This window comes from Rhincodon typus, chromosome 23 (genome assembly GCF_021869965.1).
Source record: "Rhincodon typus isolate 14 chromosome 23, sRhiTyp1.1, whole genome shotgun sequence".
Classification (NCBI taxonomy): Eukaryota; Metazoa; Chordata; class Chondrichthyes; order Orectolobiformes; family Rhincodontidae; genus Rhincodon; species Rhincodon typus.
This window is the reverse complement of record NC_063354.1, coordinates 21,015,690-21,032,997: the sequence shown is the minus strand read 5'-3', so window position 1 is coordinate 21,032,997 and position 17,308 is coordinate 21,015,690. Positions and strand designations below refer to the sequence as shown.

The 17,308-nt window shown below is 37.6% G+C and overlaps 1 protein-coding gene across 4 annotated transcripts in view; it reads right to left on the bottom strand.

The window, feature by feature from the left end:
• The window catches only part of abca5 (ATP-binding cassette, sub-family A (ABC1), member 5), a 132,074-nt gene that overhangs the window by 37,421 nt on the left and 77,345 nt on the right, over positions 1-17,308 (bottom strand). For 3 of the 4 annotated variants that reach the window (XM_048611021.1, XM_020530313.2, XM_048611019.1), the window contains exons 10-17: positions 16,433-16,491; positions 15,170-15,280; positions 11,642-11,817; positions 9,037-9,156; positions 5,939-6,077; positions 5,411-5,501; positions 2,542-2,681; positions 2,246-2,365 (exon numbers count right to left, since the gene is read on the bottom strand). In XM_048611021.1, coding sequence (XP_048466978.1) covers positions 2,246-2,365; positions 2,542-2,681; positions 5,411-5,501; positions 5,939-6,077; positions 9,037-9,156; positions 11,642-11,817; positions 15,170-15,280; positions 16,433-16,491 — 956 coding nt within the window. The remainder of the gene's footprint in view (positions 1-2,245; positions 2,366-2,541; positions 2,682-5,410; positions 5,502-5,938; positions 6,078-9,036; positions 9,157-11,641; positions 11,818-15,169; positions 15,281-16,432; positions 16,492-17,308) is intronic. The other variant, XM_048611018.1, reaches the window with a different exon arrangement.

The following is a 17,308-nucleotide window of genomic DNA, read 5'->3' as shown; positions in this document are numbered from 1 at the left end:
CTATGACCTTACTAACCAGTCTACCACACAAACCTTGTCGATAGCCTTGCTAAAGTCCGTGTATCGCTCCACCTTCATCTATCTTCTTGGTCATCGCTTCAAAAAACTCTATCAAGTTTCTGAGACACGATTTCTCGTGCACAAAGCTATGCTGATTGTCCATATTCAATCCTTGCCTTTCCAAAGCATGTAAATTCTGTCCCTCAGAATCCCCTCCAACAACTTACCCATCACTGATGTCAGGCTCACCGATCTGTAGTTTCCTGGTTTTTCCTTGCAGTCTTTCTTAAATAATGGCACAACATTAGCCACCCTCCAGTCTTCTGGCACATCACCTGTGGCTATCGATGATACAAACATCTCAAATAGGGGGCCCACAATTTCTTCCCTAGCTTCCCACAATGTCCTGGGACACACTGGTGTCAGATCCCAGGGATTTATCTACCTTTAAGCTTTTTAAGACCTCCAGCACCTCCTCTTTTGTAATGTGGACTCTTTTCAAGGCATCACTTTATTTCCCAGAGTTCCCTTGCTTCCATGTCTTTCTCCACTGTAAATACTGATGCAAAATATTTGTTTAGAATCTCATCCATTACCTGTGGTTCCACACATAGATGGCCTTGTTGATTTTTAAAAGGCCCTATTCTCTCCATAGTTACTCTTTTGCCTTAACATACTTGTAGAATGTCTTTGGATTCTCCTTACCCTTATCTGCCCTTCTGATTTCCCTCTTAAGTGTACTCTGAAACTTCTTTTATTCAAGGGATTCACTTGATCCCAGTCCTCTATATCTGACATATGCCTTCTTTTTCTTGACCAGAGCCTCAATATCTTTAGCTTTGCCATCCTTGCCCTTCACACTAGCAGGAACATGTTGTCCCTGAACTCTCATCATCTTGCTTTTAAAAGCATCCCACTTGCCACCCGTCCCTTTACCTGTGAACAGCCTCCCCCCAATTAACTTTTGAAAATTCCTGTCGAAATTGGCCTTGCCCCAATCTAGAACGTTAACTTGTGAACGAGGCCTATACTTTTCCATAACCCATTTTAAAACCAATAGAATTATGATCACTGGTCCCAAAATAATACCTCAATCACTTACCCTACCTTATTTCCCAAGGGGAGGTCGAGTTTTGCCCCCTCTCTGGTAAGACCATCTACGTACTGATTGAGAAAGATTTCTTGAACACACTTAACAAATTTCTCTCCATCCAAGCCCTTACTACGGCAATCCCAGTCTACGTTGGGAAAGTTAAAATCCCCTACTATTACAAACATATTATTCTTACAGCTACCTGCTCCTCAGTTTTCCTTTGACTACTGGCATCCTATAGTACAATTCATCAAAGCGATCACCCTCTTCTTATTTCTTAGTTGCACCCATATAGCTTCATTGGATGATCCCCCAGGAATATCCTCCCAAAGTACTGCTGTGATGTTTTCCCTAATCAAAAATGCCACTCCCCCCCACCTATTTTCTCTCCTTCTATCCATTCTATAATATCTATACCTCAGAACATTGAGCTGCCAGTCCTGTCCATCCCTCAGCCATGTTTCTGCAATAGTTATGATATCCCAGTCCTATGTTTTATCCATCTGCCTTACCTGTCATGCCTCTTGCCCCGAAATAAAAGCATTTGAATTCATCAGTCTTCCCTCACTCTTTGTCGTGCTCTTACCTGCCTTGTCTATTTAACTTGCTCCCTATAACTTCTTGACCTTCTCTTTTGTCTCACTACTGCTTAGGTTCCCACCCCCTCTGCCAGACTAGTTTAAAGCCTTCAGAGTAGCTCTAGCAAATCTTTCCGCCACAATATTGGTCTCCCTCTACTTCAGGTGCAACATATCCCTCTTGTACAGGCCACTTCTGCCCCAGAAGAAATCCCAATGATCCAAAAATCAGAATCCTTGCCCTCTGCACTAGCTCCTCAGCCACACATTCATCTGTCCTATCCTCCTACTCCTATTCCTACTCTCACTCTCACGTGGCACCGGGAGTAATCCAGAGAATACTGCCCTTGAGTTTCTGCTTTTTAATCTCCTGCCTAAATCCCTCTATTCACTCTGCAGGACCTCATCCTTTTTTCTACCTATGTCGTTGGTACCAATGTGTACAACGACCTCTGGCTGCTCATGGTCCCCTTTGAGAATTTGCTGCAATATGAACATTGAGTGTTGAAAAGTAGACTTCTACAGATGAAACTACAGTTACAGCACCCTGTAATCTATTGCAAGGTATACTGGCCTGCTTGATCAATTTCTGATTCTTCCTCCAATTTTAAGAAAACCTCATCCAAGGATGTCATGGAAACACCATAGCTGTCAATTCCGAGATTGGTACGGCCGTCCAAATCTTCAAACAGACCTGAAAAGGGAGAATGTTAACAATGAACTGTTCTATTGTAAACACAACACATCAGCAGGCATGTTTAGGAGATATACCAATCTATAACCTACAATACTTTTTTTTACCCCAGAACAACAATAATTATTACTAATGAAAGTACTTGTTAAATACACCAAAATTAGGAAATTGAATACCTGCAAATTTGTTAACATCCTGAAGAGGTAAAGTATATGCCAGATCCAGCTCATGCAATTGTGAAAGCTCAGCATTTGGTATATGATGTTTGACCAATGATGTCACTTTATCAGGGTAGCAGGACTCATTTACAGACATTCTGTTCAAAATCAAAAATTAAATATTATAGATAATATAACCAGGAATTGACTACTAAAGGCACTGCATGAAATTGGCACACGGTTTCTTAGAACATCATGATTGATTATGTAATCTGCAAATTACACTGCTCCATATCTCAATCTTTATATTGTACATTTATACCAAAATTTTCTATACAAGTAATTTGAATACACTGAAGTAAGCAAAATTCCGAATCAAGGACCCTGAGCCACTGATGAAACGTATCCAAAATGTTTACGTGCAAAGTTGAATAAAACATTTTCTGATGTAACTTTTGTGGATGAAAGCTTAATTTTCACAACTCAACTTTACAAATCCCTGGTGATACCTCAGTTGGAGTACTATGAAGAATGGTGAGCCCTACACTGAAGGGAAAAGTGAAAACGGGCTTATATAGGGTACAGATAAAGTTTGGTAAGGTATTACAGGTGATGAGGGACTTCAGTTATGAAGGGAGGTTGGAAAGGATAGGGCTGTTGTCCTTGAAGAGCGGGGTTAGGAGGATTTCAAGATAATGAGTGGTTTCAATAAAGTGGAGAGAAAAATATTTTCCTCCAGCAGATTGGTAAGTAACTAGGAGTCACAGGTTTAAATTTATTGGTAAACTGTTTAAAACATATTCTCGATGTAATTTTAAAAGGGACTTGGATAGGTATTTGAGGATGAAGGCTGTGAGCATGGATTTCTTACAGGAATTAAAAATCTGATAAGCCAGCTGCACATGGTCCGGGGTTGGGTAGTCGTTTGAGTGACTACATCCACAGCATTTCACCTGCAAATCCAAGCTGAGCCTTTTTCCACGGGTTGAAATTGTATAGTGAATAGAATACTACAACACCTTTGTCTCTTTGTCAGGTGAAATGTTGGAACTTAGCTGTCCAGGTACCTGAAGAATACTTTAAATAGCACTATGGCCCTGTCCACCTGTAGAGATTACATAAATTAGGCTTGTTTTCTTTTCTCTAGAACTTAGAGGGTTAAGGGGAGATCTGATCAAAGTCTTCAAAGTCTTCAAGATATTAACAAGACAGGGTAGATAAAGATAAATTATTTCTACTGGTTGGGAATTCTAGAACTAGGAGGCACAGTCCGAGAATTAGAGCCAGACTGTTCTGGAGAGAAGTTAGGAACCACTTCTATACACCAAAGGGCAGTAGATATTTGGGACTCTCTTCCACAAATGGTAGTGGATGCTGGATCAGTCATTAATTTTAAATCTGACATAGATAAATTTTTGTTCAGCAAAGGTAGTGAGGGAAATAAGCCAGCAGCAGATATATGCAGTTAGGCCACAGATCTGCCACTATTTTACTGAATGGTAGAACAGGCTTGAGGGGATGAACAGCCTACTCCTGTTCCTACGTTCCTAGCTTGACGTGTGCACTGTTGGTGACAAACAATGTTATCATCAGCAATGCTTTCAGAAGGTCTTAAGTCTTGTTCAGCAGGATACATCTGCTTTCTTGTCCCTCCATGATGAATAATTTGTAGATGACAAAGAGACGAAGAATGACTTCCCTGATGGGGATTTACATGCAGATTCTTTTTTAGGACAATTTGCACACTTAGCAAATTAAACGCATTACTGTTGGTAAAAATTATAGTCAAATAGAGCCTTCAGCTCTTCATGAATACAACTGTTAAATCCCTGCACAGTGTGGAGATTGACATTTTTTTCTTTGCAAAGAATAGGCACACTTGATGAAGTCAATGCCATATAGTAAAAGGCATATTTCATTTATTGAATACAGTTTCCTGCACCTCCTGAACTGATGTTACAGAGATCTCTCCAGTGGATGATGGGAAGGAACAAAATCCACAGGAATTGGGGGTGTGGTCACCTTTATCTCCCTGGGGGCATAGTCTCAAATTCCGGGAGCTTTTCCAGATTTTGGACAACAACCTCAGCTGGAAATCTGAATCCCAGAGCCCATATACAATGATTTCCTGGAGATGACCAATTCAAATCAACTTGAGCTTAAATTACAATTCAGAATGGTTGCACTGAAATCACTCCAGGCTGCTTCTAGACTTGACATCACTGAAGTGACTAATAAGGAAATGAGGTTCCATTTAAAAATATCAATATCAGCAAAAAGTTCATCAGGCTTGAAGTGTCAACTTAAGAGTTCAACTGTTTTCTGAAAGTTCTTTGCATCTGTCCCTCATTTCTATTAGCCACTTTATTTTAAAATAATATGCCCTATTTTTGGTAAGCATTTTTAACGAGTTATATATTCCAACGCTGTACGATGCTTTCTTAGGATTGGGCAACACAAAATATTTCTAAAAGAAATAATTTGTAGTCACATCCCCTGCTTTCTATGAACCTAATATTATTACACACGCTCCCCAAAAGTCCCAGGACTTGTGGAACAAAAGCAGAAGTTGCTGGAGAAGCTCAGCAGGTCTGGCAGCAAGGAAGGGTCCAGTGACCCTTCCCCGAACCCGAAACATTACCTCTGATTTTTTCTTTGCAGATGCTGTCAGATCTGCTGAGCCTTTCCAGCAACTTCTGTTTTTGTTCCTGATTTACAGCATCCGCAATTCTTTTGGTGCCAGGACTTTTGTTCTATTGGCAACTGCATCACATGTAATCACAAATGTGTCAACTTTTGACAATTTCTAAAATAGGCATAATACCCAACATTATGTCCCTAAGTAGATTTCATATTGAACCCTCAAAACGCACATGTAATACTTTACCTGAGGTTATAGCCCACGCCAAATTTTGACTTCAGGAACAGTGAGGAGCCAACACATTTGAGCTGCCCTTGTGAGATGACAGCTTTACGATCTATATCAAGACAGACAAACATACACAGAATACATCAATTCCACCAAAGATTTTATGACAATTATAATGCCATAAGTATCACGATCTGCTATTGTGAAATCCTTGTGTTCACATAAAATTTAAGTGAGCACTACCAGAGTCAAATGGTAAATTATTATTTAAACAGATATGGGTGGTGATCTGTATGCTGTGTTTTATAAATAAGCATGTTATTTTGACATAAAAGGAAGCAAAGTTTATGACTGCATTCCATTGCTAAACTGTTTTTCAACAGTTTGTGTATTTTCTTTCTTTCAAATTGAAAAGAGATTTGAAACTAAATAGGTTTCTTCTAACAGCAGCACAAAGAGGTTTAAAGAGAAAATTAAATTTTGAGGAAACTTGAGCTCTGTAAACATAGCAAGTCAGAGCATTAAAATGCCATAATCCGCACTAACCTGCCAGAATATCAGCTTCATCTATGAAATGAGTGGTCAACAGTATGACCCTTCCTATTTTCCGCTTTTTCAGCAATGCCCACACTTGCTGTCGAGAACAAGGATCCATTCCAGCAGTTGGTTCATCAAGTAGCAAAACCTTTTGAGATGGCGAGAACAAGCAATACTACAGATTAGCCAAATTGTAGAAAAACCAATGAATCCTTTCTTACAGAGAAAAAGCTACAAGTTTATAAATACTGTGTTCTTGCATTAAAATAGTTGATGCAAGCATCCTCCAAATATAGATGAGGTACATTTATTATTCTGAACTCATCTGTTAAGAAATTAGAAAAAACAAATCATTTTGTAACATTGTGATTTTGTTAAATAAAATAACTCAACCAGAGAAGAATTACTTCAAATAAAAAGGCCATTAATGCTAGAATTTCAGTGCCAAAAGAAACATGAAGAAAATTGACAATGAGAACCAAAGGAACACAGGAATACTATTTTATCTCTCCATCCAATACCTTAAGCTAAAACTGCACAGAGCAAACATACAACCGGCAACTATGAAGTAAAACGACCTGCTGCTTAGATAACTGGTGACAAGAGAATTGCTCACATTTTCTATAATTTGGAATATCTTTGAGAAGTGTTTATTTGGACTGGTAGATACAAAGGTTAGCACTTTGTTCTTTTTTTTGGGGAATATCACGAGGCATATCAAAAAGATGAAAATCTTTCTGCGTTAGCAGACCTTACTGTAATCATTATTTATGTGGAGTCTTAACAGATTTCATTTTAGGTCCGTGTTATTTGATGCACTTTTCTCATAATATGAGAAGGGAAATCAATATATAGGCCTGTTGGAAGTAAATTTACTGTCCATTCATAAAATTCTACACTAAACAAGTGAAATTATTTAAAATGAAATGACAAAGAAGTACTTATGTTTCTAAACATTTTATGCTCAGAGATGAATAGGAAACTTTACAGGATTCAGCAATTCACTTTTCAATTACATATGGGTCGAGATTTCACTTTTATAACATGTTATTCTGGAGTCTCCACTTCCATAGTTAAATGTGGAAATCCAAAAGCCCTGCTCCTCCACAGGATGCACCATTGTTTCATTCCTGACAGACTCAGTACGGAAATCAGCATGATGGTGTGAATTTGGGGTATTTACCCAAGGTCAGAACTAATCACGCTTGTCAAAGTTAAGGCTGTTTGTGTTTAGGAAATAGTGTATTATAATCAATATTATAAATGATAAATAGATAACAACTTCTTTAGTCTTGGAAAATTATTTTTTCACAAGTGGAGTCTCATTCCCTAGGAAAATTGTTTCAACTTTATGAAAATAAAATATTCATTTTTACTTTTACTGTTTGTCTCTTTTAACACTCTGCCTTAATCACAATTGTATTTCTCAATCTATTCCCCTTTATCTACATCATGTAAATCTGATGTATATTTCCTGCCTCATATCGCTCGGTGTGGACTCTGTCGCAAAAATCTATTCAGTTACCAAGCTACCAATCTATCCAGTTACCAAAAACTACTGGTCTCTTTTCAAGGACATAAGAATGGAAAAGACAATGGATTTGTGGATATTTTCATTGGGAATCTGATGAAAAGCCTCTTGGTAGTTGTCAGCAATGTGTACCACAAAAGCAGCTCCTTTAGAGCAAAATTGGGGTTCACTACAAATTTGAGTGACAAGAACGGCACATGGTAAGATGGGGCCTGTATTGAGCAACAGGATACCATAGAACGAGGATAGGAAGTTAATGATATAAATTTGGTAAGATAAATCTCACCAGACCTTATGGTGACAAACCCTCCAAAAAACCGACCAGAGCTAACATTTACTGAAAAAATGTCAGATTTAACCCACTCGACAATTTATTTTCCTCCTAGTCTGGTGTCATCAGCAAATTTAGGTACCATAAATTTGGTCCCTAAACCTAAGTCAATGATATAGATTGTAAATAGTTCAGGTGCCAGGTCTGATCCTTGTGGAATTCCACTAGCTGGACCTTGCCAAACCAAGAAAGATACTTATTGTTACTTTCTGCTTCTTCTTAGCTAATCGATATTAATATGTTAGCCCACACCATTTCTCTTATCTTAGAGAATCCATCACAGTGCAGAAGGGGGCTGTACGGCCCATTGAGTCTACACCAACCCTCCAAAAGGCATCCCACCCAAACCCAGTCCCCTACCCTATAACTCTGCATTTTTACCACGGCTAATCCACCTTGTCTGCAGTCCATGAACTCTATAGACAATTTAGCACAGCCAATCCACCTAACCTGCACATCTTTGTAGTGTGGGAGGAAACCAGAGCACCCAGAAGAAACCCACACAGACACAGGGAGAATGTGCAAACTCCACACAGAAACTCCAAAAAATCCTTTGGTTTTTGCAGCAAAAAACAAACCATATAAATTTGAATCGGCACAAGACAACAGCGTGTCACAGGAGGCTCCACAGCACTGAGGATGTCACCTAGTAAGGGGTCGAAGCATCTGCTATCAAACCTCCCAGCTCAGTGAACACACCAACATCTACAGGTTTCACTTTATCCATTTCTGGTGTATTTAATCAAAAAACGTGAGTAAGTTAGTTACAAACATGATTTCCTTTTCACTAAATCATGTTGACTCTGCTTGATCCCATTATGTTTTTTAAATACACTGCCATAACCTCCATAATAATGGATTCCAGCAATCACCATTTTACAGATATTAGGCTGAATTATCAGAGCTTCCTGCTTTCTGTCTCCCTTTCATTTTTAATAAAAGGGTGTATCATTTGCTATTTCCAATCTGCTAGGACCATTCCAGAATCTAAAAAATTTTGGAAGATTATACATAATGCCTCTATTCTTTGAAACCACTTCTTTTAAAACAAAGCCTAGGATGCAGGTCATATGGCCCTAGCAGATAAAGTGGGACTGAAGTTTTGGAAATGTAAAAGTAATTTTTTTAAGCCATTTCAACTGCACCTTTCACTTCACTAACTGGAGTATTACTGGGTGAAAGTTTATATCACTGATTAAAATAAAAAGCTTAACCATACCTACAGATCCACCACTGATGTCTCACCTTAGGGTCCCCCAAAATTGCCATCCCCATTGAAAGTTTCCTTTTTTGTCCACCACTGAGTTTTTCTGCACGGACATCCATAATTGCTTCCATATCCAGTTCTTTTATGACATTCAGCACCTGAAAAAAGGCAATAATGAAAAGATAAATTAAAAAACAGATTATTTTCAAAATAATTTTGAATAAATGCATTCAGAAATACTAACTAAAAATCACTTCGACACTGACCAACACAAAGATCAGTCATGATGCTAATTACTATCTAAATATTCTTTGTTTCATACCAGGACAACATTAAAAGCACAAAACTCTCTATCCATATCTTCACCTGTGGTTCTACTTCCTGTGCTAGCAAATTTCTTCTGAATTCCCTATTTGACTTCTTGGTGACAGTGCATTGTGAAACATTCTACTTGATGATGGGTGACACAAAATTCACGGGGTCAGGTCCCCAGGACCACTGTGCTCCTGGGCTATTTTCTGAAAGGTACAATGGAACTTCAGCCTTTTGCTCATTTTAAGCTTAAAAAAACGTTAGAAGGCAACTCCATCATGGTATGCTCTCTCTGTCACTTACCTGGAAAGGCATCCAAGCTGCCAATCTAGAGGACCTCTAGTTAGCTTTGAGTCCTCAACCACCTTCCTTAATTCAAAGGAATGCCTACTCTCTGATCACTAATCAGCCAATTAGTGGAAAATTAGCATTTATTTATTTTTCACATTCAATTCAGGTTTCTAATCCCCATTTCAGCTTAATCATAGACTGCTGAAACCCAGGGAAAAAAAGTTCTGTCCTCTGTATTTTCTATCAAACTCTTCCATTAATTTGAAAACTCTCAATCTGTTCATCCTCCAATCTTTGCCTTTCAAGACAGAAGCAAGCCGATCTGTTCATCCTTTTCATGACAGTTTAGAACTGTGAGGCTATATCTATCTTTGTTCTTTAGGTGAAAATCTTTTATGCACCTTTCCAGTGCTTCTCTAACATTTTATGGTATCGCTACCAGACTGTACACAGAATTCCAATGAGGTCCAACTAACGTTTGATACAAATTTAGCAGACTGTTTCTAATTTCACTTTGTGATGGAAGGTGTGATTTATATATGTTTTAGTATTGTTTATTTTAAGAGGTTCAATTTTGAGTTAGAGACATGCAGGACCTGGTCTATGTATGTTTGTATGTATGTGCAGAGATTTAATGTTTAACTTGTAAGACTTTCTGAAGCCATAGTTTATTTAAAAATACTTGAGAGATATAGTTCTTAGGGTCTATGGGAATTTGTTTACACTGGTAGAGGTTTTACTAGTGAACAAAGAAAACGATGCAGTGAATTAGGCTTCAGTTAGAAGGATATGGAATTGTTTGGGTTAGGGAAGACACCCATTCGCTTGAAAAGCTCTTTTGGTTTCAGTTCAAATTTGCAGAAGTCATGTTTCAAGCCGTGTAAAACAGCCTTCCCTTAAGAAGGTTACCTCATTTAAAGTAAGGAGTTTAGTTTGAAAGCTCCCGTCCAGAATTGGTTTCTGTAACATCCTGAAGAGGTTGTTTAAAGCTGAAAAAGTCTAAGTTCAGTTGTATGAAGACTCAAGGAAGACACTATCAGATTCTTGGGACCCAGAATTGAAGCATTAAAATTAAGCTCTATGTTTTTGATAGAGAATGAAATTCTCTCTGATGCTTGAGTACTGTAAAGGGGTGTTGTTGGGATTAATGGGATTGTATTTTATTGAAATTGTTAATCATACAGCACAGAAACAGACCCTTCGGTCCAACTCATCCCACACCAAAATGGTAACAAAATGTGTTCTATCAGATTGCAACCTGGGATCCGATTTGTCCAGTAATAGCATTAGCTTGGATTATTGTAAGTTGTAACTTTCCAGAAATAAACCCTTGTGCTTAGTTTGCTTCTGTCATGGTCTCTGCAACCTTTAGTGATTTGTACATTTGTATCCTCAAATCCTTTTGCACTGTCAACCTATTTTGGTTCTTGTTTTGCAACTTATAAGATACTTCATTATTTTTCTTACTGAAAAACAATTCTTATACTGAACTGTAACACAAAAATTAAGGTTGATCTACATTCTTCCTGCCTTAATTGATAAGTAGAAATGGGAGGATATCTGGAAATTATAACATTTTTAAAGACTTGAGATTTTTGATGTGATTGTAAAGATTATACTTTGGTTCTGATATTTTTGGGCTTTGATCCTCAAAGAAGTAGGGTCAACTTTTACATGAGGTATGTAAGAAATTATGTTTTGTTTTAAAGCCAAAAACCATTTGAGACTGACATTTGCAAAAGATTGACTTTCAAATGAATACATATGGTTTCTGTGCTGTTCTGAAACAGAATTTTCAATGTCATTATTGTAATGAAAGGTAAATTCATACGTTAGATTTGTGACTTTGACCAATACCTGGCCATTTTTATTGTAATCAGGTACAAACAAAAATTATTTACTTGCTTGATTAATTTCTTACATTTATATCCTCATGAATAAAGCCTAACAATTTAAAAATGCAAACTGCAAAGGAACAAGCATCAAAATTGAATTAGGAAGTAGCATTAAAAAGGGTCTGTATGCTCTTCGCAGACTTACCTCTTTATCAATTTCCTGTGCTGTGATTCCTTTGATCATGGCAAGAATTTTCAAATGTTCCTTTACTGTAAGACTGTAAAATAGGACATCAAACTGTGGACAAACCCCCATCATCTTTCTGATCTGAATTATTTCATCCAATTCAGAAACTCTGTATCCATAAACTGTTGCACATCCTAGGAGGTAGGAAGAAAAACTCACATTAAATCCTATTACTCATAGTCCTGATACAAGCAGCTTCCTAACATGTATGCAAATGAATAGTAATTCATATAAATTTTCACCTTTAGAATATTAGCATATTTTCATGTCATTCAGAAAAAATCTTATTATTCACACAGAACAGAGTAGCATAGGTACTATACTCACTGAGTGAATTAGTATGACCATAAAAACACAACGAAGAGAGTTATACTACAATAATTCTACTCCAGCATGACCAACACATTAAAAAAAATGAAAAATTATCAGATCGATGATAGATTAGAATTTGCTAGTAACGCAGCCTTTTGTGAAGAATGCTGGTTGAATACTGCTCACTTGTAAAAATGACTTGATCTGGTTCCCACTTTTAGTCTAGTAAATTCAGTGTTGGAATTTTGGCAAGCCATCTATAGAGATAGGTTTTTCCAGACTTTGGGACATTGCTGGAAATTTAAATATAGTTAATTAAGTTTTGTATTAAATGTTTATCATTCTTTGGAAACCAAGATTTATCTTTTTATTTTAAGGTTGGATTTCTATTTCATAATCTTTTTGATGGCTTCTAATAATAAGCTTCAAGGGAAATAGCACAGTGGTATTTTCACTAGACCACTAAACCAGCGAGCTAGGCTAAATGCTCTGAAGAAATGGGTTCAAGTCCCACCACAGGTAAAATAAATAAATCAGGAATTAAAAGCTAGTTTAACAGAAACCAGGCAACAATTGTTGAAAAATCCATCTGGGTTATTAATGTCCTTTAGGAAGGAAAATCTGTCATCCTTATCTGGTGTGGCCTACATGTGACTCCAGACTCAGTGCAACGTGGTTGACTCTTATTAGTCCTCTGAAATAACCTAGGAAACCACTTAGTTCAAAGGCAATTAGGGATGGCCAACAAATGTTGGCGCAGACTGCAATGTTATTATCCCAGAAAAAGAAAACAACTTTGCAGATAAATTAGAATGCAAAATATTTGTTCCACTTTGATAGTCTAATGAAAACATACTTAAATGTACAGGATTTCTATTCTAAGGAACTACAGATTTTAGAAATAAGTTAGCGATATAAGAGGAGATAAACGTTATTTTACAATGGATTGGGTATGCTTAACAGAATGTATGATCTCCTTTTGCGTATTAAAATGATATGTGGCAGTCAAAGGTACTGCAGCACTGCGTGGGGCTGTCAACATAACATAACATAACATTACATAACAAAGTTACATGCAAGAGTCAGAGCAGATTATCAGACACGGCAAAGGGTTTACAGAAGAGAAAAATATGGGTTTCGCAGCTGAACAGCAATTGACCCCGCTTGCTGACGGCAAGTATTGAGAATAAGCTCTTACTCACCAACAGAATTTTCTGCTTACTCAACTGCAACAACATGTCTTGGCTGAAGTCCTACTCTAAGCACCGGCATCTAATCAACTGACTACCATCTTCTTATTTCAAAGTTAAGTTCAAAATCCATCCACCTAGACTGCCCCAGGGAAAGAAGGTCCAGAACTGTCTCAATGTCTCAAGATTCAAACAGTTATGAAAAATATCTTTCCCAGAGAAACTTGAAATTTGCCTATTATAGTGAAAAAAAAGTCAACTGCATGGAGAATAATTAGGTAACCTTCAAGTATTTAGTGTAATCCATTGTTCAAGAGGGTCCTAGCCCTACCTTTTGTAAGAAACATCATTGGTTCAATGAAAACAATGAGATAATCCAGAAATAATTGGAGAAAAACAAAACCTCTAAAAGATTTTGTAGGCCAAAAAGTTTACCTCAATGACAAGTCACCACTATCCAAGCTTGATGTCTGCAGAAGTAGCTACGGGACTGTCCAAAGCAAGGTCAGAAAGGGGCATGACAAGGCAAAGACTGTTAAAGATTCTATGATAATCCGGAATTTGTCTATGGGTCTCAATCTATTGGTCCATCACCAATCCTTGGTGCTGACAGGTCAATACTGCTTGCAGAAAACGAAAAATTCTAGAAATATTAGCTGTGTACTTTAACTGCAACCTCTTTTATCAATTAGCCTTCATCCATCAATGAGAAAAGACAACAAGTTGTCACAGATCACACCAACAAATGTTCTCTTGATGACCAGCCATGCTGGTGGAAACAAATGTTATCAAATTCCTGTCTACCAGGAAAAATCCACTACCCGAGCTGAGGTCGACAGGTTGGAGGTCAGAAACTGGGGAAGAAACTCATAACTCTTCCAGTCTATTTTAGAACAAGGAGCCAGCCAGAAAGAGTTCAAAGATGTCTCCACTATCCACTTTTACAATTGGAAAGGAACTTGCCATTCTTGCAACTATCACAGAATTATCTCCATCATTTCCATTACCAGCAAAACCTTCACCAAAATTCTGCTGAATTGCTTAGTGTAATATATCAACCAAGGTGCTCTGCCAGAGAATGAGTGCAGTTTCAGCAAAGATGAAGAGCATCTGACATGCAGTCATTCAGATTCAGGAGAAATGCTAAGAACAGAACATCTGTTGACCTGGCCAAGACCTTTGATGCTGTCACCTGTGAGGGCTTATGGGAGGTACTAGAGAAATTTGGCTGCCCCGTGAAATTCATTGCAATGGTTTAACAGTTTCATGAAGTCATGTTTGCACATGTCTTGAATGATGATGGATCTCCTGACACATTCCCAGTAATGCAGTTAAACAGTGCTGCATGCTAGTGTCAGTACTTTTCAGCATGCTTTACTCAGCTATGGTCTTCAATGCCTTCAATGTTGATGATTGTGGTATCATAATCAGATATTGCACAGTTGGGAAGCTGATCAATCTGAGATGATTCCAAATACAAAACAAGATCTCTGAGGATATGTGACATAATTTGTTATTTGCAAATTCCTGGTTCTGAATGGACTTGTTCTTCAATACGTTCTGCAACTTTGGCCTTACAATCAGTATGAAGAAAAATGCAGGAATGTATCAACCAGCTCCAGGCAAGCCCCATCTCAGCCCAGGTTCCAGTTCACAACCAGAACTTCCTTTGTACAAACACGTCAGTCTTTGGGCACAGAGATCATGTATGTTCCTGGCTTGGGTGGGGAGGGATGTTGGTTGAGTTGACAATAACATTTTCTGTGTAGCAAAGAGAGGATAACCATATTTCTAATGAATATAACTCATACCATGCATTCTCACTGCGAAGACAAACCATTCACGGTACACTGTATTTTCAACTATATCAGCATTCTTAAGATAGTTATTCAGCTTTTGTTAGCTTTAATATGTACACAGATTCACTATGGTGTAAAACTATTTCTGATCTTGCTCTGTGTTGCATTAATGCTTTCCATCTTACCATCGGACAGAGGACACAGTCCAGAGAGAATGCTAATTAATGTTGTTTTCCCAGTTCCGCTGTGACCCAGTAGTGCTGTGATCTGATTTTGATAAATATCAAATGACAAACCTGAAATAAAGTATATTAGACACATAAAACATTCTAAATTCATTTTTTTTCTTTTTGGTTCCTTAGGAAAAAGTCAAATTTATTGTTTCAGTCCTAATGAAACAGTCACCAACTATGAGGCCAAGGCAGGTTTATCCATTCTGAACTAGGGCAGACAAGAAACACATAAATACCGTAGTTCTGATTTCAAAGCCTCATACAGCACTGAAGGTCATCTGTCCATTGAACTTGTACATGCTCTTTGCAAGAACTATTTAAATGTTCCAACCTGTGCCCTTTCCCCATATTTATTCAATTCCATTTTGAAATTTATTACTGAATCTGCAACCCTCAACCTTTCAGGCACTGAATTCCAAATCATAATGATGTGTGAAAAAAAATTCTCTTCAGCTCCCTTCTGATCTTCATTTGTCCTAATTTGCTGACAGGTCCTTATGATGTCCCATCACGGATCATTAACAGCAAAAGCTATAGTACGGCCTGAGAGTAGATTCCCCACTATTGCCATGATAGTATGTTCAAGGAGCCAACTGGACAGAATAGGGAGAAAGTATAAAATACTGAAATAGAGGAAGCCTCAGTTTCAAAAGTAAAGTTCTATTTATGTTCGTCAGTTGAACAGGAACAAAAGGAGCTTTGAATTACAATGAATAGCTTGTGTCACATCACAGGAAACAGTTGCTCATAAACCTGACTCAAGGTAAAATATCTCAAAATGACATGGTACATTACAGCTAAAATGACACTTACTAACGTCAAATAGTATTAAAATCTGTCATTTAAAGAATATTAATAATTTACAGGCACAATAAATAAACATAGCTATATATAGCACAGTGTGGAGCTGGAGGAACACAGCAGGCCAGGCAGCATCAGATGAGTAGGAAAGTTGATGTTTTGGGTCCCCAACTCGAAGCATCAAATTTCCTATTCCTCTAATGCTGCCTGGCCTGCTGCGTTCCTCCAGCTCCACACTGTATCTCTGACTCCAGCATCGGCAGTTCTTACTATCTCCGAACATAGCTACGCATATTGGTATTCATAGACCAGACACAGCAGTTCCTAATTTTTGAATTAAGCAAAATTACCTGCCATTGCATAGGTACAAAAATTAATAATGAACCCCTGCACAGGATTACCAGAGACACAAACCTTTCAGTGCTTCCACTTTTTTCTCTTTTCCTTTATATAACTTGTGAACAGATTTTAACCTGAAAAAGAACCACACAGTCATTGAGGATTGCACTTATCACTGAATAATGGTTATTTAATAAATAGATAAATACACCAAAAAAAAGTAATTTCAGATTACAAAAAAATAATTTCTTAGCCATTAGTCTCTCCCGTTCTGGTTAAAAGCCAAAGAAGATGGGAAAAAATAGGAATGACTGACTCACATATTTGCTGAAGACAAAATCTTAACAATACTGTTCAGCATTTCTACCAATGGAATTCTTTTGTAGTTAGTATACATGGACAAATGGGGTACAATAAAGGCAGTGCTTTCACATGCAAATAAGGGAGACTTCTGGAATTTTGAAACCAAGTCTAGATGAAAAGAAGTCCCTAATTTGTGTGTTAGGAAAGTCGTCAATTAATTAAATTTTCAAAGAATGAGCAGCACTGACATAGGCTGTTCAACTCAACTTGTGCGTGCCAATGTTTATATTCAGTGGCAGCTTCTTCTCACTTTTTATTCAACTCATTAGCAAATCTTTTAGTACTCTCTCATATCTAGCTCCTAAGTGCATTCATATTATTCACCTGAACAACTCCTTCTAACCACACTCTGGATAAAGAGGTTTCTTGCGAAACTAAAGAAGATTTAAGATCGTTATTAACTTCCCTTGCCTCAGTTCAAGATGGTCTTGTTGCTTTATCTCGGTTAGCCTGGGTGTAGAAGCTTTGTTCTAGAGTCTGATCAACTTGTACATGGGGTAAATATTAATAAATAAGGTAAAGGATAAAGTGTGAATATCATATCATCAATGACAATACACACAGAATATCCATTATGCCTTTGAAATT